The following is a 27703-nucleotide window of genomic DNA, read 5'->3' on the forward strand; positions in this document are numbered from 1 at the left end:
TTGAATCCCGATACAGCATACTGAGAGTGCTTCGGAGCTTCATACCGACTGATTCGGGGCGGCATATGTTCAGTAAGTAAGGTCGCAAAGGGCCCTGCTTCACTTTCAATCCGAACGGAGAGCATCGTCGCTCTGCATGCCAATGCATGCATTGACCATTATTGTTATTATAAACAATTAAGACTCCCAAGAGGCCATCAGCATCAATAGCAAAAGATACAGTTATACAGTTACCATCTATGACTATTAACGAAAATGACTCTAACCTTTGACATGAAGTGGGGTATGCTTAGCTACCCTGCATCTCATGTCTTGTTGAATAATTGCTTATCTTTTATATCTCAGTCTTAAAATCATAATCATATCTTCCTTGTAGACCTTTTTTTTTTAGTTGCCTCACAGGATGGAAGTTTCGACGCATCACGCACTGGTTGTTTGTTTTACAGTTTGCCGAAAGATATACCAGCGTTCAGTTCCTATTCTGTATCTTACAGCCCTAGAGCTCACAAGTCCACAACCCTTGTCTTACCACCCGCTACCTATAAAGCAGAAGATTGACCGTATACAAGAGACATCGATTGATTACTGGGAAAGGGTCGTAGCCACAATGAAATTGGTCTCATCCTGTCCACCGATGATATTGACGCAGGAGTTGGTTGGCAGGTTCCACGATCTTACCTGTGGGGCATGATGTGAAGGGCACCAATTCTTGGCTACCATGAATGCCAATATCCTAGAGATTCCCAACAGCCCATCCAGATTTCTCTCAAAATCGATTTGGTATTCTGACAATAGTAGTAGAACATGTTTCTCAAGCTCTACCTGGGCGCCTTTATTCTCTCCGAGCCCAGACCAGGTTGAAAAGCTTACGGCCTCGTCACAGAAGCCAACTTCGACCCTTTCGCTAGAATCCAGGCTGGCCCCGTAAGCAGAAGAGTGGCGACGACGGTTGCTGTCATGGGGTCAAGTACGTCTCCGGTTTTTTGTCGTTTGGCGAGTTTCAAGGCGAGTCTTGAGCTGGGCTTCCAGTTGCTCCATCTTCTGTCATGTCAGAGCATTGCAAGTAGAAGAGTCGAGGACGAAAATCCTTTAGTTGCCATGTTCAAAGTGGAGAGAAGGGGTTTTTGTTTCGAAGCATCCTTACGTCAAACTTGAACTACTTGAGGTAAAGAGAGGGCGCCTTGACGGTGGAAAACCGGGATTGTCAGATTATCAATCATATTAAGATCTAAATCATGAAGAATATGTACCAAGTGGGTTGAATGTTACGAACAGGTGGAGTGACCCCTAAGCGAAGTGTCTGATCGCGGGCCTTGTCAAAGTGATTGGCCAATCGAAACATCAAAAAACTGTTTCAACGCGAGTCGCGCGCCGACCCAAACGGAGCTGAAGTCCGTCTTGGGGAGTGACTGCGGCCCCACGCTTCGCCCTGCTAACTGTACCTGGAGCATGACCCGAGCCTGACATGCAGGGGCCGTTGCATCCGTATTACGCTTAACGGTTGCGATTGAAGCCACAACTGGGTGGCGACGACACTCTGCAACGTCTCGGCGTGCCGGAACTGGAGCGGAAGTTTCTTTAGGGGCGTTGCAGCGCTGTGTCATCCCGTTGCCAAGCTCTGCAGTTGATATATGTGTGCTCATGTTCCAGGCCATGTCCGGTCCCTGTTCCTTTTCCCCAAACATGTCCCACGCCAGATCTCGTCAATCTTGTGCTTGCACAATTATCTGCCCTTCGTAATGTCTAACTACTTGCAGAGCTGGTTTATCGTACTGTTATGGTTTGTTTCCCACGTGGCTGGGCAGGACCCTGCTTCGCTGATTGGGTTGGTGCCTGATTGTGCAGTGAGACATTTCTTCAACAAGCCCTTAGACACCCCTGAGGCTAACATGCATCATAGCAACCATGCCTCGTCAAAGGACTTGAGAATGGAAACTGTACCCTCACGGCCATATCCGAGTGCATGTGCACCAACATTACTGTTCAAGCTGAGCTTTCAGAATGCGTGCAACTCTCCTGTCCGTTCAAAGACCAAGCTGGTGTGTACCTGTGCAATGTCTTCACTGTCTGTCTCCAAGGCTAACCGACCCAGTTGCCTCCACATTATCGAACCAAATATGCGTCGGGTATCCCATCGAGTCACGAGCACAACAGATCAAGGCGGCTGCTATCGCCTGTGCAGCAGTGACATTTCCCATCGTCATCCTACGATGCGTTGCCCGACTCATGGTGACCAAGAGGCTATGGTGGGACGACTGGACAGCCCTTGTAGCAACGGTAATATCAGCCATATCGTAGCATTAGCCATCGCCAACACCTAGCAGGTTTTCTTAATTGCCCTACTCGTTCTACAGACCCAAAGTAGGTGCACTCACGACCAAGAGAGTCCTTGGCTTACGATCTTGATAGGCACAGACCTCGGATTCGGTCTTCATTTCTGGAACGTCGATGTGGCAAACGCCAAGACCATCTTTCAGGTTCGCTCTCAGTCCTATACCGGTATGAATGATTCTTAACAAGCAAAGATATTCTACGCGACCCAGATACTCTACATCCTAATCCAAGTCTCGGCCAAAGCATCTCTGCTCGCCTTCTACTCACGAGTGTTCACGAGTCGCACCTTTCGGATAGCTGTTTGGTCAGCAGCCACGTTTCTCATCGGCCACGGCCTCATCTTCTTGGGCTTGGTCATATTCCAGTGCACCCCTATCGCTTCAGTCTGGAACCGAAATCTCGAGTCTAAATGCTTGAATCTTACCGCCATCGGCTACGCTGGTGCTGTCTTTAGCATTGTTGAGGATATTGCCATCCTCATCCTGCCGATTCCCGAATTGTTGAAGCTACAGCTTGGGGGGCGGAAAAAGGCAGCCTTGTTGTTCATGTTCAGCATAGGGTCCTTGTGAGTAATTATTTGTCTTGGTATGTTTGAAGCTAACACACCCAGTGCCTGCGTCACATCGATGGTGCGTCTAAAGTACCTAGTGAGCTTTGCTAGCACCCTCGACGCCACTTGTAAGTCACTTTCTCACACTCGGCTGTCGCCGACTAACATACACAAGGGGACAACGTCTATGTCGTTATCTGGTCCATGATCGAACTATCTTGCGCCTTAATCTGCGCCAGTCTCCCGGCACTACGGCCTCTGATACAAATGTTGCCAGGCGTTTTGAGCACTGCCAGGGGATCTTCGGTTAAACACACGACAGATGCCAGTCGACGAAATGCGAATACTCATCCCAGCGTTTCTGCACGAGCAGAATATCATCGGAGGACCAAGGGAGAGATGAGCTCCCATAGAAAAATGGGGGATGCATACCTGGATATCGAGCCTAGTAGTAGGGGCGGGAGCTATGAGTTGCAAACAGTGGCAAGTGAGAGGCGGATGGTTTAATTGTTCTAATAATGATTTAATGAGCCTAGATTAACTTAATATGATAACTCACCTTATCGAGTCCCAGTGCTCGGCAGCCCATTCACGCAGTGTGCCTTTCTTAAGGCGGAAACCCAAACTGGAATTTAGGAGAGCCGGCAACGCCACAACGCTTCTGACTCATTAACATGCACCATTATCCATTGGATGCTCTTAACGGGCTTTCTTTCTTCATACAGCGACTGCTAACTTGGGTGGAGCTATCGGAGCCACCACACACTCTCTACAGATACTTGACATCAAAAGGCACCGTCTCGGCAAAGTCCCAGTCATCCTCCTTCTCAGCATCACCAAACACCCTCAGAGCACTGAAAACAACCTTGTACCTCCCCTCCGGAACAACTGTCCCATCAGCAAGTGCCCCTGTAAAGCCGAGCCTGTAGTTCCTCCGAATTACCCAAACATCCGGAAATCCGGGCATGTTCCCGATGCTGTGAACGGAGAAGAATTTGGTAACGGGGAGTTGCGTGTCCGTCAGCGCCACGACGTCTGCTCGGATCATTTGCGTTCCGAAGAGTAGACTGGCTACAATGCTTGGGTATTCGAATTGGCTACCTGGAGGTGGAGTTGTGCCAGGTTGGGGGACTGTAAATGTCTTGTTGGCTGGTTCCGGCCGGCCATAGGTGCCCAGGAAAGTTCCATACTCAACGCCTTGCAGCAATACGGGAGTCTTTTTAATGCTCCCAGCAACGCCCATGTAAGGGATACTGTATGACTTTCCATTGTCTGCCGAGAGGGTAATTAGGCCGCTGTACACTGGCAGCTGTGTTGCATTAACGTTCTTGGGTGGGATCGCTGTGACGATTACTTCACCAGATGAACCCGCTAGAACAGTCAACTCCCTAATGAAGATTAGTTTGAGACCCGGCAGTTTATAGTGGTAGCAAGGCACAATCATACTTGGGAGAAAATGATAACTCAGCCCAATCATCGACGATAGGGTTGGGAAATGCTGCAGCCGAGTGTGATCCAGCAGCAAAGGTGTACATCGTAGCAGCCTTGGTATGCCCTAGCTTATACGTCACATCTTTGTCTCCCGTATTCTTGATGCTGAATTTCTTGCGGCCAGAGAAGTGATCCGTATCATTAAACGAGATCTGGCTCACACCGAGCACCGTGGTAGCACGTGCAGCGTCATAGGCCTGGATCAGTCCTGAGCCTTGCTGTGCAACAGGTGCTAGTATGTCGTGAACAGCCTTGCCATCGAACCACGACTTGGGCTCGGAGGTGGAAGATATGACACTCCGCAGCTCAAATGGATCGCGAGATCCACGAGCCTGTGAAACAAGTGCGAATATGGCAGCCGCTAGTGGCGTAGCCATAGATGTCCCAGACATGACGGCATATTCTCCCATGTTCATCGGGTACGTCGAGAGAATATTTCCGCCCGGTGCTGTGAACTGAGGCTTTGACTCAACCTCCCAAGTCGGTCCCCAGGAGCTTGAAAGGCTGGTGAGACCCCCTGATTCCAGGTTTTCCAATGGCTCATAGTGATGTCCAGCCACGCTGGGATCAGTAATGTCGATGGTGATGTTTGACCCTTGGTTAAGGAGAGATATCCATTCTGCGGCTTGACCTGGTGTCACAATCCCAACACCTTCAAGGCCATTTGAGTAGGGGAGGGTGGCTTGAAAAGATCTGTAGAAGTGTTATTCCCGCCATACATGCTTTAAACCAACACTAAAAATGAACATACGAATTAGTCTGGCTGTAGAATATCATGTATTTGCCCCCCTTGTCAGCCACGTTGTTACCCTGCTGCCAGGAGCCACACTCCGAGCTATCGGCAACCCGGACAAGGACGATCTTGGAAGACAAGTCGGGTGTATCTTCCGACAAAGGCGAGCAGGCGTCGTTTGTCGAAGTCGTATCATTGCTCACAGCCCATAACGGCAGGGTTAGATTCTCTTTGAAACCAGGACCTCCATTAAGGAACCCAAAGGAACGGGTATCTTTATCCACCGTGTAAGACGCAGCAGTGAGAAGCAGAGGATTAATCGTGTTTTGAACCGAACCGACGGCATTCACGTTAACCCCTGTAGCTGGAGAAGCGGTCAAAAACAGACCCGATGAGCCAGCGTTCCCTGGAGCCACCATGACTGACACGCCCTCCGCAGCAATTCGGGAGGCTGCTATTCCCCAGGGATCATTGGCCCAACCCGTGTAGTACCCGGCAGAATATGAGATGATGTCACTCCCATCTTCAAAGGCGGCGTTGAAAGCGTCGAGCATGATATCGTTGGTTGATAGCCCTGTGCAACCCCAGACTCGGTACATGCCAAGAGTAACATCTGGGGCAGCGCCGATAAAATTCAGTTCGTTGGGTTGAGCCGCGATGATGCCTGCGACATGAGTCCCATGGCCGACGCAGTTGTCATACGGATCGTCGTCAGGTTCCGGCTTTCCCGGCGGCGAGTAGTAGTCGCCAACAAGATCCCGGCCATAGGCTACCAAACACCCCTTGCCAAAGCAGCCGCCGAGGGTTGGATGCGTATAGTCGACGCCGCTGTCAACAACGGCGATGCGGATACCTTTGCCTGTATAACCCTCAGCCCTCAGCTGGTCGACTTGAGTCATCACGTGAGGTGTAAAGGTATCCTTCTCGGTATCGCGACGTTTCCTCGAGTTGGATGAGGCGGAGGCAGTTGCATTCTTCCCAGCCATGACTGGGTTGGGCGCTGGCATCTTGATCACCTTGACAGGCCAGATGCTCTTGACTTCAGGCCTGGCGGCGATCTGGTCGGCAATTTCACCGCTCTCATCATCGGTAGCATTGTCTAGTCGAAACGATGCACCGTGGAAAAGTCGATAATTGAAGGTCTTGCGCGGCTCAACTTTGATGCCTAGGTCCTCATAGAAACTCTCTCCGGGATCTTTGTTGTCCTCCCACTCGACAATGAAGGCGCCCGGGACGACATCAGCTTCTTCTTCTGGTGACGGAGCTTGATCATTTGCTTGAGATGATGCGTTGGCAAGGGCTGCGGGAAACAGGCCTAGAAGCGTACCCAAGACCCAGGTTGCGACCACATGCCTCTTCATGTTGGGCAAAGAAAACGATTCTTCAACTAGGCGGCTCTTTTTCCTTAGATGAAAGAAAAGATAGAGCGACGAGGACTACTCGGGTGGCTCAGTAAAGGGTATTAAATGACGAGCATCACGCCATGGGGATTATCTATGCCCCAACTTGCCAAGGCTCGTATCCTACAATTTAGTCAAGGGCCTCCAGAACATGATGCTTGTATATCACATTCACAGTTGCATTGCGACAAAGAGACCTTCCTTTTTGGGTTCTATACAGAGCACTGTGTTACACTGGAGCTAGTCTCGGCTTCGCGATGAACCCGAATCCGAGTACATGAAACCTCAGAACTGGATACCACCAATTATATTGCTCGATATATATATTCAAGGGCGATAAGGCGATAAGTCCTATCCGTAGCAAATGTGTGCTGCCAGTCGCCAAGAAAGTATCTAGTGAGACAGCTGCAAGTTTCACTATTCGAAGTTTCCTTAGCATAACATAATTGAATTCTCAATTATAGATCTATTTTATCCAAATACCTTTCATCCGTCTACCCCAATCGACCAATCAATATCCCCAAGTACTCCGATTCCACATAAAAACACATCATAAAGAAGAGAGAAATAGCTCCGTGATGTCTTCAAACTTGCACCACAAATGTTATACATCATCTCCACTCTAAAATCACATCAAGACTTGACTACCAGCTCTTCCTTAGGCTGAGACGCAATAATCTTGGGGATAGCCAGCCACACCATGCCCATAGTGTCATACGAAGGCTTCTCGAGAGAAACCATCAAAATGGTGACCTGCACAATGGCGAGGACGAAGAGCGAAATATCGAAGCGCCTCCGGTTCTATCCAAAGTCAAGATTTTGCACGTAAATCGAATTAATATTTGAGCGTACCATGTAGGTTCCAAGCATGGGTACTTTCCGTTGACCTTTAACTTTTGAAATACTGGACAGTGCCAAGCCAGCCAGGGAAAAATCAGCCACGCCGGAAACCACATCCCATGTAATCCAAAGAACAACAGATGTGCCATTCAGATGGTAAAATATCCTCAAGATCGACATCATGGTGCGAACTGCAAGGATGGTCCACATAGACAGTCGACGCTGCAGCATCGCCTCGTCATCGGTGGCGAGAGAAAAATCATTCCAGGTCCAGCAGCAGTCGCAGGGCTCGCCATCGGGTCGGGAGCATGGTTCAAACCAAGGGAGCATACTGGTCGATTTTTCGAATGGCGGTGGTTGAATGGGTGGTGGCTGTTAGGTTTTGATGGTGGAAATCAATCGTTGATAGTTGAGGATGAAGAAGAGGCGCTTTATCTAGGCGGGAACCACTTACATATAAAGGTAGTCAGGCGTTTTTATGACAGGAATCATGTTGGCTGTGTCGTGTATCAGAAACGCATGTTGGTCGTCGCAGGATGAGGCTGTGCCAGCCAGCAGGACGAGTCTGCCCCTGTAACGCCACTTATTTGGGGCTGTCTGTCTGCCTACCAGTTCGCCCAATGTTTCAACTGCCAGCATCCATGCCCTCACTAGCCACTATCAGGCACGACTCAGCCCCGTATTTCACCCTGTCAACATAGCCCACCCTAGAGGTTAGTTGGGACCCAAGGGTTTCGCAACGGTTGCCCCAATAGGCACCCAGCTTGTTGAAAAAAAAAACAGGAAATAAAAAGCAAAAAAAGTAGCCTTTCGCTCATCTTGCTTGACAAATAAGTTAAAGAGCAGAGCGACCACTGTGCTAATTTAGCAAGTAACTTCAAATCACCAGACTTTTCTTTTAACACTACCAATAAAGTCTTACTTGCTTATAATCAACTGACATTTTTGCCTTTATCGGCGGGTTATGGAGGTTGCTCATCTTTGACTCTTGCGAAGATCGAGGCATTCCTTACTATGCCGAGAGCGGATAATCTTGTCGTCAATGACGTCTCAAAAGAGGCCAAGCCGATCGGACATTCAATACCGGACCTAAAACCCTTGTCGCTTTGCCGTCTCCACTTTGGCCTTGTCAGCGGGAATTAGGCGGGAACTGGCAGGGGCTAGGGACGCCACAGCTTTTTGGATCTGGGGTAGCAATTCTCTAATGTGATTGGACAGGATCCTTAGGAGGCCAGACAAACAGGCAGAGTGCCAGCTCTTCCCTTGTTCACGCATGTCAACGATAGAGGTCTACCAAAACTAATAGCAACTACTATAGCCAACTAACAAACCGAGATATTAATATTATACATGGAAAGTCTCTTGCATGAACTGAATCCTCCCCTATATCGGTTGCAACATTCATTGGCCTATTAATGGAGCTGTACGGAGTATTAACCAAATAGATAGCTCGTAGATTACGCCATCACCACCAAAAGCAGACAATCGATCGATAAGTCATATCGATAACTTCCAGCCAAACAAGACCAGTAGATTATGCATTCGTGTGCGGGGAAATTGATCACGACATCGACCGTTGCTTCTTCCAATTCGGGGGTGATATGTCAGCAATCCGATGCTCGGCGTCCCTGGGTACTTATAATTGATCCAAGCACCTTGAGTCCTGACTCTTGTGCTTCCTTGTTTTTGAAGTAGTTTTAATCACTTCGAGTCATTCAAAGAAGCCCAACATGCCTTCCGCCGTCCAAGACATCCCGCAATACACCTACGTACCCGAAACCAAGGAGAGCCTTGATTGGGCAGACTGTATGACACCCTTGCCTACGCAATCCATCACTTCGCCCATCTTCCAACTGACCAGTGTTAACATTGCACAGTGGCCAACGTTGACCTCTCCAAATATGGAACCAAAGAAGGCAACGCCGAACTCGCCCGCGTTCTCGTAGACGCCATCCGGACCAAGGGATTCTTCTACGTCACCAACTTTGGCATCCCCCAAGCCAACATTGACAGGCAGTTTGCCCTCGGTCAGGCCTTCTACGACCTTCCTCTGGAGGAAAAGTTCAAGTACGTCCCGGATCTTGATGCGGGCGACTACAATGGCTACAGACCTGCTGGAAGACGAACTCTGTCGGGAGGTGTGAAAGAGAAGACTGAAGTGTGGAACATGGCCAGTGAGTCCCCAAAAGTATGATGCCAAAGAGCTACTAACACAGTTACTTCAGCCAAGGATGGTAAAATCAAACAGCCTATCCCCACCCTGTTGAAGAATCATCTCGAGGAGATCGAGGCTTTTGCCAAGGTTTGACACCTATAGCTATATCTCGCGATATCGCTAACACAAAGCCCAGGACCTGCACGACAAGGTTCTCGACCCATTGCTCCACCTCGTCGCCATCGCCCTGGAGATCCCAGAGGACTATCTCGTCAAGCTCCACAAGTGGGGAACACACAATGAATCCCACCTTCGATATATGAAGTACGGAAAGTTCTCCCCACAAGAGATCGAAGCTCTTGAGGATGGTCTTTGGTCTCGCGGTCACACGGACCTCGGATCTTTCACGCTCTTATTCAGACAGCCTGTCGCTGGCCTTCAGATCAAGGACAACGAAAACGGAAGCTGGAAGTGGGCAAAGCCGCTCGACGGAAGTTTGACCGTCAACGCGGGCGATGCTTTGAGCTTCCTGACTGGAGGATACGTCAAGTCAACAATCCACAGAGTAGGTCCAAGTCCACAACTCGTAGTACAACTCTAACACAACACCAGGTCTCTGTGCCCCCCAAGGACCAGCGCAACGTAGACCGCCTAGGCCTCCTCTACTTCTCTCGCTCGCAGAACGACTTTGTTCTCAACACCATAGACTCTCCCGTACTCAAGCGCGAGGGATACACCCAGAATGAGTTTGAGTCTGGCGGTCATCCAGTTCCCACCATGGAGGAGTTTACTCGTCTGAAGCAGACGTGGCAGCAGTCCAAGAAGAGGGGCACAAGCTATGAGGAGTTGGAGGGACAACAAATCTTGCCTGGTTTCAAGGGCAAGTATTTTGCATGATTTCAAGTGGAGGAGTCATGTGAAAAGAGAAGACCTAAATACACAATCAAGGCATCTGAGCTTATTTGATGAGCAGAAAGTAAGAACGTAATTAAGCAGTAGCCTATTTCAGGGATACACACTAAGGGCTTATTACACAAGGCAGAATAGCAGGCCAGAAGGAAAGAATAAGCAGTCATATTCTCGCGTTGCTGACGGAGAAGCATCAGGCAGCAGGGGGCCGTGTAAGAAAATGCCGCATCTTGCTTCTACTTGCGACTGTCAATCTCATCCACTTGGTCAACATCTTACAATCTAGTAATTAAACCTACTCGCAGTATGTCTTCTATCTACAATTTTCGAAGAAGCTAAAGCCAAGTTCTCTTCTACGCATCAAGACTTTCCATGATGGCTACGTCGATACCCCAGATTGATGAGTCGCAGATCTGCCAAGGCTGTCGAAACGTCTTGCAAGCAGTCCTAGCGACTGCTCAGTCTACGAAACTTGGCATGGCTCATGGCAAGACTAGTATCGTCGCAGATGCAAGCCACGTCGTGCAGGAGTTGCAAGGGCTCAGTGTCAAAAAAGAGCCACTGCCTTGCAAGATGTGCGAGTTCCTCCGCCGCACCCTCGCCCCAGATTCCCCATTTGCAAACGGTCAAGCCAATTGGTTGGAAGTTTTTGGGCACCCCGTAAAGACTCTCCTCAGTTCTCACTCAATTCGCGAGGATGACCCTGCCCTATCTGCAGCTCTGGTGCAGAATGTGGTGCGATCTTGGTTGTTTCGGCTTGGACATCGATACGTCAGGTCTCGCTTCCGACCTGATGCTTATTACTTCGGGATTTCTGGGCCTGAAGGCTCGACATATGGGCGTAAGAGCCTGCAACACTTTGCACGGATCGCAGCTGACCAGTCTATAGATGCGAGCCTCTTGGGTGACTCTAAAGAATCGGAACCAACACCGCCATCCAGTTCAAAGGCCGGGGTTGTACCCATCCCGACATTTATCGACTTTGCCGTTCTGAGATCTTGGATCACCAACTGCCCACCTGAATGCAGAGCCCCACGGAGCTGGTCCAATGCAGAGTGGAATCTCGTCAGCCTGATCGACTGTGAGACGCGTCGAGTTGAAAAAGCACCTAAAGGATCTAGATTCATCGCCCTCAGCTACGTATGGGGACAGCCGACAGAGAAAAACCCTCGTCCAATCAAGTACCCGATCCCCTTTCAGCTCCCAGATCGCTGCACGCCTACCATCGAGGATTCGATACAAGCGACTAGAAAACTCGGCTATAGATATCTATGGGTGGACGCCTTGTGCATCAGCGCTGAAAAAGATCTGATGATGAAACAAATATCTCGCATGGACTTGATATACAGTCGTGCAGACCTCACGATTATAGCACTAGCAGGGAATGATGCCTCTCATGGACTTCCAGGCGTCAGCACACCACGTACCGCGGCAAACCAGAGCATTCAAGCCTTGGAAGTCACTCAGGGTAGTAGTTGCTACACTTTAGCATCGGCATTGGCTCCTTTAGAGTCAGTTATTAGTGATTCTGTCCATACCACCAGGGGCTGGACATACCAAGAGGACTTCCTCTCTACGCATCAGCTGGTCTTTGCTGATGACGCTGTTTACTTCACATGCCCATTCGGCTCGCTGCAGGAGTCAGTCGACATCCCGTCAGAGGTTGAAGCACTCCTACGACGTCAGGGACCGCTGAGTCCAAGTGAAGGGAGTCAGCAGCTGGCAAACCCCGAATGGTTCTACAAAGGACCCGATTTTATTATCCATCCAAAGAAGAAAGGCAAATCAGCCGGCTCTAGCTTTCTGGACGTCTTTCGCCACCATGTCGAGGAATACACCCGTCGAAACCTATCCTTTGACGGTGATAGTTTGCATGCATTTCAAGCAGTTCTTGCACGTTTCTATTCCCATGGCTTACTCCACCTTTGTGGGGTTCCTTTTGAGGAGAACATAGATGCCGGGAATGACCCCAAGTGCACCATCTCAGCGTCAACGAACAAAGCACATGACAAGACGTCGAGTCGGGACTTTGGGTCCGGTCTTACTTGGATTCACATGGACTATGCTATCAAGAGGCGTTCTCACCTTCCCTCTTGGACATGGGCTGGATGGGAGGGCACCGTGTCATGGGAGGGAGGGTGTAAGCCCCTGACACCAGAGAAAAGGCCCGGATTCTTCGTTCTGGATAAAACTCAGAGAGGGGCACTGAAACATTCAGAGTCGTTGGTTGAAGCCAAAGGTTGGGCAACGAGAAGAGAACAAGCAAACGAGCCTGAGTATCTCATTGTGAAAACAAGCACTTGGGTTCAAGTCAAGCTTGAGAGCGAAAGACCCGCTAAATCAATGAGGTGGACTTTCCGTATACGCAAAGTGGAGAAGGACGGTAGTGAAGAGGACACTCTCTTCGCCAGTATTTCGACACCAGAGCGCGAGCAGGCAATCCTTAGTCAGAGGAGCCTTGCAGCGTTTCAGGTGGCAGAAAACCGTGAATCAACAATCTGGTTAATCATATGGGAAACGGATCGTCAAGGAGCTGATGGAAGGCGTATTTGGGAGCGGGTTGGTTTAGGTCGGGGTCGGACACCCCAGTTTCTTACTACAAACTTAGCTAGACAGGAATTTCTCCTGGGCTAACATAAACTACATACAGATTCAAGAATTTGAGCGTGGGAAAAAACCTTCAAGACTCTCCATAAGAGACAACTCCTCACTTTGGCATCTCAGTGAGCAGCCCTTCCACCTTCTCCGATGCCTGGCGCTCCACATTCTGGACAACTCCTAATCTCGTGCATATCCTACACTTACACTGCGTGAGTAGCATTCTTACTGCGATGGCGGAGCTTTTCACCACGCTACGCATTGTTAATAAACCTAGCCAAGTGAATCAGGGTGGAATGCTTACATAGAAGAGGATAAAAGGGATCTGGATGAACAGAATCGATAGCCCACCCAAAAGAGAGTTACCAGGACTAATACCCAAATTCCGAAACAAAGCCCGCGCCTGTTTAAGATGTCAGCTTAAAATCAGAACTCCAAAGGAACAAATGTTTGGATGGCCTACAAAAAGGGGAAAAACAACACCACAAGAAGCCCTGAAGAGGCCATTCCCGGCAAGAATTGAAGCCGCATACTGAGGATACGCCATGCCCAGATAACTAAGAACCGGCATAAACAGGGTAATGATGCTGACGGTGAAAGACCCAGACCCAACCAGTGGCACCATCCAGTGGATACGTGACCGCGCTGTCCATCCATACCAAAAGAGGCAGATAGGAAGGGCAACGGCCCCAAAGAAAGTCGGCGGTAGAACAACCTCTGGAAGAATTGGCGGTTGCTTGAGGGTCGGAACCAGGTGTTTTTGGATCCAGTATAGGTAGCAGGGCAGGGTGAGGATCCCTCCAACGAAAATACCGAGAAAGACAAGCCCTTGCAGACCAATTTTGAACCCATAGATGTCCCCAAATACCAGCGGAAATGATTCAAACCACAGGTAAAGAATGCCGTATATGAGTGCACAATAAAGGTCCACGAAGACCACGACTGGCTCGGAAAAGGTCAGAGTAAAAGCTCTTGCCAAGAAAATGAGATTGTCCTTGACAGTGACTCCCTCGGCATCAACCTCTGACTGACTCTTTAGCCTTGAGTCACTCGTTGCAACTCTCAATCGCTTCGCCCTTCGGTAAAGAATATTGGCCTGACTGGTCTCGGGCATCAAGAAGAATATCATGGTGAGGACTGCAGCGCAAAGCCAGGTCAGCTCCCAGATAGTCCAGCGCCAACCCTTAGCCTGAGCAGCGAAGCCTCCAATGAGAGGCCCCATGACTAGACCTAGAATTCCCACCGAGCCAAAGATGCTGATCCAGTACGGCACCTCTACCGGGGGGTACATGTCCATGATTGTAGCTCCTCCGGTTGCCAGAACGGGACCACCAAAGAAGCCCGTCAGAAATCGAAAGACGAGCAGCATGGCCATGCTTGTTGCATAACCCGTCGGCAGTTCCAGCAAGACAAAGGCGAAGAGGGTCCAGAAGTAAATCCTGCTCCGACCAATCTGTGGCATTTCAGACATGGGCGAAAAGAGCATAGGACCAAGGCCGTAACCACTAGTGATATCGTCAGTTCAGTACATCTCAACGGGGCTCCGGTGCACGTACAGGACAAACAGCGAGAGGCCAAGTGTCGCCACAATCTCACTAGCTCCGAACTCTTCCATGACACTCAGTTCACCGGGCGTGTAGATGGAGCTCCCGGTGTAGATACTAAAGTTGAGGATGCAGATCTGAACCGTCACCAGGAGCTTGCGCGAGCTGGACCAGTTTTGGGGGTTCTCTGGAGAGAGTCAGCAACCTGATTCTTTTCGTGGTACTTCAAGGGAATCAACTAGCCTCTGGGTCATCTTTTCCATACCAATCGACAAGAACCATATCTGTGGCGTTCTGGCGTAAACCGCTCTCATCTGGTATCCCATCATTCTGGTCGTTGTGCTGAGATGTCTTGTTTTCTTCAAGATTCCCTGTATGTTCCGGGATCTTCGAGTCAGAGGAAGTGTCGGTGTGTCTTTTAACAAACTGTTCATAAACCTTGGGATTTATTTCATCCGGACATTTGAGCAGTCGTCGTTTTGATAACAAGCGGACAAGTTGTCCAAAGACAGTGTCTCCAACGTACTCGCACATGTTTGTCTCTGCATGTCAAGCCAAAGCATTCTTAGGGGAGATATTTACATCCTTTATTTATATCATCATCAGATCAAAGCATTGTACTTGAGCCTCGGTGTTGATAAAGTACAAATTTGATTGGTTGACATCGGACTTAAACCCTGTTAATCCCGGCATCGAGGTAGTCACAGCCTTCATGTACATCAGCCCCGGATTTAGGATGAAGGGCGGACCAATTGGCAGATATTATAACCTCTTTCTATTGATGATAAATAAGCTCAAGTAAGTTGAGGGCGTCTGTGGTTCGATCCATCCTTGAAAAGGGAGGTAACACAAGATCACGACGTAGTATTCGGTACATTGGGAAGACATGGATACAGTAAGCTTAACTGAGAGCTGGTTTCCTGAATGTAACTACTGTGCATTATGAATAATCGATATAAGATGATTAGCGTGATAGCAGTAATTGTTCAAGGGGCTTTAGAAGTGAAGTACATAACTCAAAGATTCACTACCTGCGAGAGGTTAATAAAAACATCACCTGATAATTAAATAGCTACTGATAATACTTTGAAGTAATTATATAATCATGCCTCAAGCCACCTTGGGGTTAAGATGTGCAAAGTCCGGCCGGGGATCTTCAAGGTACGAACAGTCCTGGGAGGCATCACTCGATAAAGAACCAGTCCCCCTCCCCCTTCCAAGCCTCGTCCCTCCAATCTCTCAGCAAAATTATTGTGACCTCTTTCATTTTCATGCGCGATTGTCCGCAGCGCCTCTCTAAATATGTGCCATTCATCAAAGCTCTTGGTACTCTTGTCCATGTCCATCCACGACACGCAGTCTCAGGCAAGGCACTATTGGTTGAAAGCTCGGTAATACACAGCCGTTGATAAATGACACCGTCAACATCCAAGCGTAAAACATCTTCGCCCAGAAAAGAACTTGTCACTTGCGGTGTCCGCACTGAGGACAGCTCAGCTTTCCATCATGGAGGCAGGTGCTTGCCATATCTTGCTGCCATCTTGCGGTGTGGATTGTGAGTAAAAGCACCCGAGCAGTGAGATATTTCACTGCGTTGCTGGCGGCATTGCCTCACTGGCAGGTGGTCTGGTATTCGAGGGTTCATACGCCCATACCTGGAGGATGCTCGGGCCAAAGGCATACTACAGTCTACTGACCTGCGGGTTTTATGAATGGGCCAGGCATTAAACTTCACGGCCTCGTGCCCCAGGTCTCCAGCGGCTTGAGCCTTATTCCATCAAGTCATTCCCCGTAGCTTTGCCTTGTTTGTCATCTTCGTTACACAGAGGAAAACAGTCAATAAACCAAATCGAAACTACAGACCTACCTTGTCGAGTTACAAGCCTACCTCTGGTTGTTGGGTTCCATTCTTCTTTTCCCTCGCGCATTCTTTAGCCAAATGGCGAGCTGTATTAGCCATGACTTGTCTCTCCATCGCTCCAGTGCAGAGTTGGCTCTCTCTCCAACGTACAAGACACTCGATCTGACCTCAGTTATTCCGGGTCAATCTCCGGCCACCTACCCTGTGACGTTTTTGGTCCTTGTTCCGTATTTTCTCGGGTTCCATCTCGAAGTTCTCTCTTAGCGTATCACCCCAATCTGGAAGAGGAGGGAGGACATCGTAGACCCGTGGATCATGGGCAAAGGACCGGGACTTTTGCCACTTGTGGATATCCCAGGTACGACACTCATCAAAAATCGTTTCGACGCGTAAGCCTGGGATTTGAATGGACTGATTGATCAAGACAGGGGAGCAGTTGGCGATGAACCGATCATGCCAATGAAAGCATCAGGCGGACGAGGTTGGAAGAGAAAATGCAGGCGGGCGAGTGTCTTCTAAAATACCTGAGCTGCGGGGCGCCATCAGGCGCCATCAGGCGCCATCAGGCAGAAGTCGGAGTGGGCAAACTCAAAACAGTTGGGAATGACATTCCTTCCAAAGGTTGTGCAACGGGACGAGGATTCGTGGAGCATCACGATTTATTGAAGAATAATTTAACCTCATAGCATACCCAAAGGTAGATCAAGGCAACCCAGCAAGAGAAATACAGTTTTACACACAATCAAGCCATCATGCCCAATGCCTTTCAACGCAAGACTTAATATCAAATAAGCTCTGCACATGCTTCCGCGCTCAACACTCTGCCTCAACGAACCTTCTTTCATCACGATGATAAAAGCTGCCAATGGGGTTAGTCCTAAGTGTCGTTTCTAACAACGCGCCACAAAACTTACCAGCCTGCTCTTCATCTAAAATCAGTGCAAACAACACCAACCAAGCACACCTACCACTATCCGCAATTAGCTTCATTACTAACCAAGTTTAGGCCCTGATCATGAACAGGGGTCAAAATAAATCACGTTTTGGAGAGGGATATCTTATTACATAAAATTAGCGCAGCTACCATCTTATACCTAAAACCCCGTCATATTTATAGCTATTCCTCAACGGGTAATAGCCCTAACCGCCTTCCCTACCTATTAGAAGGTTATAATAAAGTTATTATAGCTATAATATTAAGTAATGAGTTGGGGGAAAGAGGTGCTAAGCCGTTTTGGGCCATTGGGCAATTTCCTGTACGTAGAAAAAGGTCGGAGGCTAAGATGCCTCCAACCATCACCATTATCTTCGTGACGGTCAATGAGAAATGAGCAGCTTTTGGGCTCTTTCTCTGGCCAGATTTTCATTGCTATCAATTGATTATTTGCCCTTATTATTTTATATTGTATTTGCCTCACTGAGAAGTGTGTGAGATCCCTCTTTAAAAATTCCTAAGAAGAGTCACAAAGCGTTCAAATCTGGGCTATGGTTAGTGTGTTCTGTTTCTCTAACAAAGTAAGTAAATATATTAACTTTAAAGCTAAATTTAAATACCTCTAGATATAATTTTTAAGAAAAAGAGAGTTATCTTTATATCTCTTATAAAAAATATACCTAATTTAAAGAGATATTACTCTTATAAGCCTATTAGAAGTCTAAGAAGTAATCTTAGTTATTACTAGCTATATAAGAAGTATTATAGCTATTACTTATATACCTTAATAATCTTAGTAATTAATTAGTTATATTAAGGTCTTAAGCTAACTAGGGTTAGAGGTAAATTAATAAATAGGCTTTATATTTCCTTAAAAGACTCCTTAAAGCCTATTAAAATAATAATTTAAATATTAATAAGAAAGAAATATATTAAGATATATTAATAAGCTTTATTTTAGGCTTTACAATATAATAAAGAAATTAAAATTAATCTTAGCTAAGATAATAAAAAAAAAATAAAAAAGAGATTTTTATAATATAATTATAAGGCTATAATAAAGGAATTTCTTATTAGTTTATATATTATAATAGACTTATAAAAAGAGATATTTATAAATAATTTATTAATAGGCTAATTATTATTATAATAAATAATAATATAATCTAAGTAAGCTAAGACTTAAGAGATAAGGTAAAAGGTAAAAATAAAAATATTATAATAATTAATAATAATAATAAGAGAATTAAAAAAAAAAAAAAAAGTAAAAAAAGTAATAATAAGGTAAATAATTTATTATAAAGTTAGCTTTTAAATTTTCTTTAATTTCTTAACTCTCTTTAGTTTTTTAACTCTTTAATCCTAATTCTTTAATCTTTAATACTCTATATAAAAAAGAATTCTTATTATTATTATTAGCTTTAAGACCTTTAATACTAAGAAAAGAATTAATTTTTTTTATTATAATTATAGTAATAATAATATAATATAATATTTAAGTATTAGATTTTTTCCTTAGTAATAATAAAGAAAAAAAAATAAGAGATTAATTATAATAATAAAGTTAAAAGAGTTACTTTATAATAATTCTTAAAAGAGCTTATTTATTATATTATAAGTAATTAAGTTAAAAGACTTAAAAAAAATAATTATTAATTACTTAGAAATTATTAAAGAGTTAAAAGGTATACCTTATACTATAAGAGCGATCTTATTATTTAAAGAAATAAGAAATATAATAATATAAAATATACTAAGTTTAAAAAAGGTAAAAAAAGCTTAGGTTAAGAATTAATTTAGCTTAGTAAAATAAGACTATATAATTATTATACTTAGAAGATAAAGCATAATAATATTTTATTTATTAAGATAGCTTTTTCTTAATAAATTAATCTTAATTTAAATATCTTATTATTAATTATAATTAAGCTATTATAAGCTTAATTTTATAGCTTTAAATTACCTCTTATTACCTTTAGCTATATTATTAATTCTCTTTTTATTTATTTTTCTTAATCTTATTACTTTTATTACTCTTATTATTTTTTTTATTATTATTACTTTCCTTACCTTAGTTATTCTTATAATACTATTAATTTCTAGTCTTTTATTATTATTTTTTTTAATATAATATTATATTCCTATTAAGTTATATTAATAATCTTATTATATAGCTTAGTTAGGGATTATATTAATATAAAGTTATTTATATACCTCTTAGCTATTTTTATTACTTTTTAAGTAAAAAAAAAATTATTTAAGTATATTAAAAGGTTAAGATTATATTTATTAGGCTCTATATTATCTATTAAGAAGAAATTTTATAAATCTATAACTATAAGTATAATATAATATTAGTTTTTAATAAACTATTTTATAGCGCTATATCTTATAATTTTAAACTTTTTCTTAATTTAGCTAAAAATTTACTTAATAATTATATAAAGCTAAGTATAATAAAAGTTATATATCTCTTTTAGGCGTTATAGCTATTAAGTAGCTATTTCTTAGTCTTAAAGATAATATTTTATTTCTAAGAATAAAATTAAAATACCTTTATTAAAGTTAAAGCTAATATTAATAATATAAAATTATATTAATAAGATTTATAAATTAATAATTTTTATTATATATATAAATAAAGAGTTATTAATAAATCTTTTAGCGCCTATAAGTATATATATATAAAGAATCCCTTAAAATTAATTATTATAAAAATATTTTATAAGATATTATTTTTTCTTAATTAAAATTTTTTTTATTACTAATAAAAAATAAAAATAAATATATAATATTTATATAACGTACATAATAAGCGAGTGCACCGGACAAGTGAGTGCACCAGCATACTGTATAACCTAAAATCACAAAATCCTAAGTCTCTAAAAATAGCTATAAAATAGCTATGAAGTTAAACAGAGTATTTCTATAAATATAACTCTATATAATATCTAAAAATGATTTTTTAATATTTTTAAAAAAATCCGTTTATAAAGAAATAGCGATATATACAGTGCGAATAAGATTTTTCTAAACTAGCTTACTAAGGGATTTTTAAAAAAAACTATAAAAAATACTAAATACTTTTCTCATATTATATAATTAAACTTTAAAATTATAGCTTTCTAAGATTTTTCTTGAATTTTAGAGAATTTTTTAAAGAGATTAAAAATTAAAGTGTAAATCCTAAGAACTTCCAAAGTGGTGCACTCACTTGTCCGGTGCACTCGCTTATCATGTACGTTATAATACTAATAGTATTATTAAATATTTTTTTTAAGGATAATTTTATAAAAATTAATAAATTAAAAAAATAACTTATTAGCTATATAATAAAATATATATATAATTACTAGAGAGGTTTAATAAGTTTATAAAATATATTTAAGATTATTTTTTAATTAATATAAAAATAAAAAGTAATATTTTTTTATAACTCTTTATATATAAAGATATATAATATAATTATTAATTTTTACTTAAGAGATATATATTTATTATTATAAGTAATAATATTAATTTATAATTATTAATAAAAGGCTTAAAATAAGATATATAATATATAAAATAAATACTTAAATATATTATCATTTTTATTAAATAACTATAAGGTATAATCTTTTATAAAATATATATTTATATATAAATAATAATAATAATAGCCTCACTAAGTTAATCTTTTATTATTAATAATATTAAAAAAATATAATATAATAAAAACCTTATAATAATTAATAATAATTTTATTTTTTATTATTAATTAATAAAAATATTTTTTATTATTAAAGAAATTATTATTATTAATTAAGTAAATAGTTTCTTTATTTTTTTTATTTTTAGATATTATTTTTAATAATAAATAAAAATATAAATAATTTTTAATTACCCCCTTTTATTTAATTTAAAATAAATTATAAAAATTAATATAATTATTATACCTCTTGCCTTTATAAGTAACTTAAAGCCTATAATAAGTCCTAGCTAGCGTAATATATATAGATAATAATCCTTAGGGTTAGAGATATAACTAAGACAGTTAATTCTTATATCCCCTACTAGGAGTAATGCTAGATCAAGGAAAGTATATCCCCTCATTTATTTAACAGGAAAATTTAAATTGTGATTCATTTTGAACCCAGTTCATGATCAGGGCCTTAAGCCTGATATAAAAGTACTTGCCAATCATGAGGTGCGTTTTCCTACTCAATGACACAAGCGCACCAGCGCTACAGTACTGCAACTAAGCCAAGAATATCAGCGACGCATGAACGAGCAAAAGGGCTTATTACTATGCTTACCACGATGCAGTGCTCCCACGATTCACTGACCCTATCGGGGTCAAGTCTTCAAAAGGCATTACAATGCCTCAAAGATACTGGCCTATTGAGGCTGCTGGACCCAAAGAGGCTCCTAGCAGTCTCTAGGCGCTTGTCAGACCTCCAGAGGGTCACTGTGTAGAAAGTTAGACGAGACAGAGTAGCTTACTCTAATGATACTTACATTTGGTTGTCTTTGGCTGCCTCTTGCTCGTTGAAGAACAAGCCGTCAATGGTAATGCCCAGAGGCATTTCATCGAGGCGCAGGAAAAGAAGCTCAAGCGCCTGGATGGCAAGCCAGTGAGCGACTTTTGGATGTTAACAGGGTTTCCATCTGAGACGCAGGCTAGAACTGGCTTACGAAAGAGGACTCACGAGCTCCTCAACAGATGAGCCAAGGGATGGGGATGGAGTCTTAATCGGTATGCCAGCAAGACCATCAGAATGCAGGTTTTGACCGGCGCGTCCACTTGGGGCAGAAAGATAACTTACAGAGAGTCAAGGTTCAATGAAAAGTTTATCAACACAATTCCAAACAAAGTTTCAAGACGTGAAGACAGCAAATGCAACTTCCCCAGGCAGGTCAGCACACGACGGACTCAAAGAATGTAAGTAACGGCCAGACTTACTGCGTGAACACAATGAGTAACCCAATCAAATCACTGGAACCCTTACAAAGGGAGTGCGGCTACTCCTCGGCCGGTGCGGATGGGCCATTTTCCCGAGGCCAGACGTACTGGTTCAGGTCAAAGTGAGTGATGGCCCAGTCGCTCGCGGCCTCGGGCTGCTCAATGAGTAACCTGTAAAAGTTGTTGTGGCCAACCTTCTCGGCCAGCGCAGCCCTTGGTCCTCGAAGCCTTTCACACTGAGTGAAGAGGTGAAAGGCGGTGTGCCTGCCCTTCCCGCAAGGGCATTGAGGTGAGTCGGCACGCTGATCCTTGGTCAGAGGTAAACTTCAAAAGACGAGTGGATGACGCAAGTCCACGGCCCGTCGTTGTTGTGTCTCTTATCAGCACCTCAATTTCCACGGCGTTCTGGCTGTTGTAGACGTTGTGGATTGCCAATGTGCCGGCATTGGGCGTCTGCAGGTAGAGACTCGCCGCAAGATCTTTGTTGGCACCCTTGTGGTATTCCACCTCATAGGTGTCCCCTGGGATCGATCTGTGCACAAAGAAGCACACGTGAGATAGACGGACAGCCGGCTTCCCACGCGCACGATTCTGGGGCCTGTCTTCCTCGCGGACTGGCCTTTCTGGATCGTAAAACGGTTCGTACGATCGGATCGAGTTCCATGGCATGTCGGGTGGAGGGTCTTGAACGGCAATGACGTCCGGGGGTCGGTGCAGTGTCCCAACCTCATGGGCAAGGCTTTTGAGCCTTTTTCCACAGTTCTTCAGATTGGTTTGCCAAATGACAAGCTCTGAATCGTTGAACATGGGGTGGTGTTGCATGATCGGGGGCAGCAGCCCTTCAGGAGCCTTGCGGTTCGACATGGTAACTCACCTCGTGTGCGAAGTCTGGGGGAGGGCCAGCTGTTGCCACGTCAGCCTTGTGTCGGTATGATTGAGTTGATCTGGGTACCTACTTTCTTGTGGACGAGGTCGTGGAGAAGGGGGCGTGGAAGATGACCAAAATGATCAGGGGAGCGGAGATGGTGGAGACTAGAGAGGTTACAAAGAGGTCGTCAGGCGGTGAAGGCGCGGGACGTACGGAGTACTGAGATTCGAAGAACAACAGAACCACGACACAAGGGTGAATCGTGTGAATAGACAAAGTCTTCAGAGCAATGCCGTGCCGTGAGAAGGTCGAGGAAGGACGCGGTAGATGAGTCACGTGGTCGATGAAAAGGGAAGGATGAACGGTGTGCTTCAAGTGACTTGGTCTGTTGATGATCTCTGACGGAAGGTACGCGACCATCTCTGTACTTATGCGATTCAAATAATCTGAGAAATCTTCACCAAGCCGTTGCCTCCATACCTTCCCCGGGTACGGATACCTAGATACGTACTTCCCCATGTTTCGGAGGTCATTGTCCACCGTCGAGCTCGATCCCGGCTCCGGCATCGTGCCGTCCCGCCCCCGAATTCATTGAGGCGGGCGCACAACCAAGCCTCGTTTGACTCCTGTAACTTGGCAGGGCGAGTGGCTGTTGCAGAAATTCCAACAGCGTAATACCGCTCAAAGTCACTGACTTGGTTACCGTCACTGCCGTCCAGGCGTATGGCTGATCATTGGCTCAATACCTGGGCTAGGCTCTCAGCAAAAGCACCGAGGCTCGTCCGCCTCACTCTTTCTGATGCAGGGGCTCTGATAACATTATTCTTCACACGGCAGAAGCCCCGTATCGCTCAGGGGTATCCGAGGAATTTGGTCTAGTCTCGTCGCTGTGGCAGAGCTACGTTTGCAAGCCCTCGGTGGTCTATCGCTCAGTTGAATCCCATCACAGCAATAGTGTACCGCCAATGCAACACTCCAAGGCGGTCTGAAAACCGGTGAGAAGACTAGCTGGGTGCCAGGAAGGATCGCAACAAGCCATCCGATCGCCTGTACCCTGCTCGGCTCTTCATCATCAAGACTAGTTGATTCCGTGGCTTCGTCGGTGTATCCGTATTCTGAAATCCCTTCATCGGACATTCCCAACTGGGTAGCCCGTGCCGAGAAGCCTAACCACTGATCATCGGGGAGAAAATTAAGATCCGTTGAGATGTAAGCATGGAGTAATCTGTTGAGATCATGACGAGTCCAGTTAAGCATGGGGTCGACTCCTCGCGTTGATTACTTTTTCTCACACCAGTTTACTTCAGAGGCAAGATTCGAGGTTGCAAAGAACTTGAGGCCGACGTGGTCGAATTTTTGCCACTCCACAAGCAAGCCCCCTTTGATAGAGGAATCGGCAATCTTTGGAAACGCTCAAGGTCTATTAAGGCACTTGTGGGATCGAGTCTTGTTGCACCCCAAGTTCCATTGCCCAACATTCTCTATACCACTTCCACGGCTTCAATTCCTCTTTTGCCCGCACACCATGCCCAGAAAGGCTGCTCAGCCCCCTTCTCCTACCAGCACCATGGTGCCTGAAGAGGAGGGCGACCTGGCCACTCAGGTGGCTGAGAAGGTTATGAAGTCTTTGGAGCCCATCCTGGAGAATCGTATCGGCACCGTTCAGCAGTCCGTCGCGGTCGTCGCCAAACTTGTGGATATGAATCTGAACCAATCCGACGACGCCAAGCACTTCCTCCAACGCAACCCTGACATCAGGTACTTGCTTGATGCTCAGTCCGGTCTGGATCGAGTCAAAGGTCTGGCTATGTCTGAGATCATGTGCCTCCTCCAACGAGCTGGTGAACCATTCAACCAAATCATCCGCGTGAGCCACAGCGGGCAGGAACTGAGATTCACCTCCAAGTCGGAAAGCGCTGAAATGCGAATTCGGGCTGAGTCGTGGCGAATCAGCACACACCTGGGGCTTTCTCCCAACTGCAGAGCAATCCCAAAGCCATACTTTGTCTGCGCCGAGAACGTCTCCAACGAACTGTTTTCCCAGCCTCAAGACTTGAAGGATGCGTGGAGCGAACAAAACCAGGTGGAAATTGTCAATGCCTTCTGGGCGCGAAAGAACCTCGTCTTGACGTTGTTTGAACTCGAACACGCGAAGACGCTCGTTTCGGAAGGTATCTTTCTTAGTGACAGCCACTTCTCTTACGTCAAGTAGGTGTGCCTTGTTCTTCCGACCTGCATGAGCACCTGCTAACAACAACCAGACCATTTGAACTGCAGTCAGTGCCCAAGTTCTGCTACAAGTGTTACAAGCCCAACCACCTCATGAAGGAGTGTCAGGCACAGGATTTCCAGTGCGGCCGAGTGCCGAAGCGCACAACACCCGGGGTTGCGAAAACCCTGCCATCAGGTGCCCAAACTGTGGGAAAGAGCACGAGGCTTGGTTTCCGCAGTGTTCCAACAGGCAAGTCCAGAACATGCGCGCTCTTTGCAAGGAATGGGAAAGCCAAGGGCCCTCATGGGCTACAATGTCACCCAGGGAGGAGTTAAACGGGTGGCTCGAACAGATGACGAGCCCAAGCCAACCATCTGAGTCCAAACCCGGTCCGAAGAAGGGAAAGAAAAAGGCGAAGGCCCCCACGGATGCCTCCACGAATCAGGATCGACGTGTGACTCGCTCGGTTACTGCCAAGGTAGCCGCTTCATCGACAGAGTCTGGAGATCGGGGTCAGACTGAAGCTGAGCATCGTGGTGGTAAGCCCAGGGGTAAAAAGAACGAGAATTCCAAATCTTGATTGAGAGGTGATGTTCTTTGGGATGATGTCGAGGCCTGAGAGTTGCTGTAGTTTGGTGTTAGTTAACGAGGTCGCTGGCTGGAAGAAGGAGGGCTCGGTGACAAAGGGAGTGAGGTCGGAAGAGCCAGGGCTTCGTTTGTCTTATAGTTTCGTCGAATAGCTTCATGTGTCAATCAGTGCGTGCTTTGTTCTTGGGCTCCACGCCCTGTTTGTAGGAGAAAACAGTTCCTTTGAATAACAAAACAATGTAATTACATCGCCACCCTCATGAACTTTGTTGCTGAACAAAGGTTCCATTTAGCGGTGGTTAACGAGTCGTGTAACCACCATTGGCAAAGATAGTCTGACCAGTGATCCATCCGCCTTCAACGCAAAGGAACTTGACCAGTGGAGCAATGTCCTTGATATCGGTAAGCCGTCCCCCGATTGCTTGACTCTTGTGAAACTCAACTGCATCTTGGGACTCTTGTGGATAAAAGAACGCTGCAGGAACACAAGTCTTGGTCAGTCACGCCAGTAAATAGGTGAGGGAACATACGTGTATCCATGGGCCCGGGGGCAACAGCGTTGACACTGATTTTGCGGCCTTGGAGTTCTTTGGCGACACCACGCGTGAAGTGCTCTACTGGAGCCTTGGAGCCTGCATACGAGGTATAGAAACCAGTGAAAGCTGCTAGGAGCGAGGTCACGATGGTGACGATTTTGCCGCCCTCTTCAACATGCTTGGCACCAGCTTTGAGGATCAAAAACGCAGCCTTGGAGTTGACACTGGGCCTTTCGTTAGTGCGTCGATCTCGAATTTGCGTTGCGAACCGATAACACTCACGCAAACATTGTGTCATATTCCGCCTCTGTAATATCGACAATAGGCTTCTTGAGCACCTTACCAACCGTGTTCACAACGATATCGATCTTTCCAAAGTCCTTGAGGACCGAGGCAAACAATTTGTCGACAGCAGCCTCGGTAGTGAGGTCTCCCTGATAAAAGGAGAATTTCACACTCGGAAACGAGCTCTTCAGCTTGGTAGCCAGTGACTCGGCATCTTGCTTCGAAGCGGGAGAGTTGTAGTGAAGCGCAAGTTGAGAGCCCAGGGGAGCCAAAGCTAGGGCGATCTCGGCACCCAGGTTCTTTGCTCCTCCAGTGATGAGAGCGACCTTTCCGTCGAGGGACATGGTGAAAGCCAAGAGGTAATAGGAATTCAGTGTTTTCTCAAGTTTGGAAAATGGGAATCAAGGAGGATGGTTGATGAGGACAGAAAGCATGGCAATTAGTGCCTAGTTATATATTCGTACATCCATACTGATATCGCCCTCATTTGGGCACTTCAGCAGTATCTCTACTCTCGAAAGGCGGACCAAGAAATCATAAGTGAGACTCTCGGCAAATGTTCAGCTGAAAAAAAAAGGGTGCTAAAATGCAACATGCATATTCTCAATCGGGGAAAGCGCCCCGGGTCACGAACGCTCAAGGAATAAGATCGTCATTTTCGAATCATGAGAGGAGGGTGCGATAAGTGACATGTCCCAGCAATGGAGACATACCCGGACCATCCGGCTCAAGAAGCAGGGTACAGTAAAGGCAATAGGTGAGCTATCGGGGCTTGCTTTGGTGACGGGATTTGCTCCAAACAGCGTCTGGCTACAGTACGGACTAAGTCGAAGAAGGAATATGCATGTTGCCCATTAGTGTGCTTATCTACCCACACATGCGGGAAACCTAAACAAGGTGACAGCTGCTTTGCATGCATA

The 27703-nt window shown here is 45.3% G+C and overlaps 9 protein-coding genes across 9 annotated transcripts; 4 read left to right on the top strand and 5 right to left on the bottom strand.

The window, feature by feature from the left end:
* Nucleotides 1-2001: 2001 nt before the first annotated feature.
* MRS44_007169 (uncharacterized protein) lies at nucleotides 2002-3146 on the top strand (the record flags this gene model as incomplete). Its single annotated transcript, XM_065620432.1, has 7 exons — nucleotides 2002-2039; nucleotides 2079-2277; nucleotides 2355-2361; nucleotides 2410-2477; nucleotides 2526-2899; nucleotides 2945-3012; nucleotides 3124-3146. 7 exons carry the CDS (start codon nucleotides 2002-2004, stop codon nucleotides 3144-3146), a joined length of 777 nt encoding a protein of 258 aa, XP_065476504.1.
* A 507-nt stretch (nucleotides 3147-3653) lies between these two features.
* On the bottom strand, nucleotides 3654-6469 carry MRS44_007170 (uncharacterized protein; the record flags this gene model as incomplete). Its single annotated transcript, XM_046281463.1, has 3 exons — nucleotides 3654-4272; nucleotides 4331-5068; nucleotides 5127-6469. The coding sequence occupies 3 exons, from the start codon at nucleotides 6467-6469 to the stop codon at nucleotides 3654-3656; spliced, it is 2700 nt and encodes an 899-aa protein (XP_046129301.1).
* Nucleotides 6470-7141: 672 nt separating this feature from the next.
* Nucleotides 7142-7678, bottom strand: MRS44_007171 (uncharacterized protein; the record flags this gene model as incomplete). Its single annotated transcript, XM_046277046.2, has 2 exons — nucleotides 7142-7309; nucleotides 7361-7678. The coding sequence occupies 2 exons, from the start codon at nucleotides 7676-7678 to the stop codon at nucleotides 7142-7144; spliced, it is 486 nt and encodes a 161-aa protein (XP_046129300.1).
* Nucleotides 7679-9078: 1400 nt separating this feature from the next.
* On the top strand, nucleotides 9079-10400 carry MRS44_007172 (uncharacterized protein; the record flags this gene model as incomplete). The annotated part of the gene is made up of 5 exons (XM_046271262.1): nucleotides 9079-9154; nucleotides 9226-9522; nucleotides 9574-9650; nucleotides 9700-10068; nucleotides 10116-10400. 5 exons carry the CDS (start codon nucleotides 9079-9081, stop codon nucleotides 10398-10400), a joined length of 1104 nt encoding a protein of 367 aa, XP_046129299.1.
* Nucleotides 10401-10787: 387 nt separating this feature from the next.
* On the top strand, nucleotides 10788-13051 carry MRS44_007173 (uncharacterized protein; the record flags this gene model as incomplete). Its single annotated transcript, XM_065620433.1, has 3 exons — nucleotides 10788-11253; nucleotides 11302-12971; nucleotides 13025-13051. 3 exons carry the CDS (start codon nucleotides 10788-10790, stop codon nucleotides 13049-13051), a joined length of 2163 nt encoding a protein of 720 aa, XP_065476505.1.
* A 68-nt stretch (nucleotides 13052-13119) lies between these two features.
* MRS44_007174 (uncharacterized protein) lies at nucleotides 13120-15088 on the bottom strand (the record flags this gene model as incomplete). Its single annotated transcript, XM_065620434.1, has 6 exons — nucleotides 13120-13190; nucleotides 13240-13264; nucleotides 13315-13413; nucleotides 13474-14515; nucleotides 14567-14741; nucleotides 14794-15088. 6 exons carry the CDS (start codon nucleotides 15086-15088, stop codon nucleotides 13120-13122), a joined length of 1707 nt encoding a protein of 568 aa, XP_065476506.1.
* Nucleotides 15089-21780: 6692 nt separating this feature from the next.
* On the bottom strand, nucleotides 21781-23158 carry MRS44_007175 (uncharacterized protein; the record flags this gene model as incomplete). Its single annotated transcript, XM_065620435.1, has 5 exons — nucleotides 21781-21799; nucleotides 21850-21950; nucleotides 22041-22134; nucleotides 22403-22558; nucleotides 22620-23158. The coding sequence occupies 5 exons, from the start codon at nucleotides 23156-23158 to the stop codon at nucleotides 21781-21783; spliced, it is 909 nt and encodes a 302-aa protein (XP_065476507.1).
* A 1529-nt stretch (nucleotides 23159-24687) lies between these two features.
* MRS44_007176 (uncharacterized protein) lies at nucleotides 24688-25954 on the top strand (the record flags this gene model as incomplete). Its single annotated transcript, XM_065620436.1, has 3 exons — nucleotides 24688-25370; nucleotides 25424-25580; nucleotides 25634-25954. The coding sequence occupies 3 exons, from the start codon at nucleotides 24688-24690 to the stop codon at nucleotides 25952-25954; spliced, it is 1161 nt and encodes a 386-aa protein (XP_065476508.1).
* A 307-nt stretch (nucleotides 25955-26261) lies between these two features.
* On the bottom strand, nucleotides 26262-27127 carry MRS44_007177 (uncharacterized protein; the record flags this gene model as incomplete). Its single annotated transcript, XM_046280177.1, has 3 exons — nucleotides 26262-26437; nucleotides 26493-26722; nucleotides 26781-27127. 3 exons carry the CDS (start codon nucleotides 27125-27127, stop codon nucleotides 26262-26264), a joined length of 753 nt encoding a protein of 250 aa, XP_046129295.1.
* Nucleotides 27128-27703: the final 576 nt, after the last annotated feature.

This window comes from Fusarium solani (genome assembly GCF_023522795.1).
Source record: "Fusarium solani strain SB1 chromosome Unknown bctg00000004, whole genome shotgun sequence".
Classification (NCBI taxonomy): Eukaryota; Fungi; Ascomycota; class Sordariomycetes; order Hypocreales; family Nectriaceae; genus Fusarium; species Fusarium solani.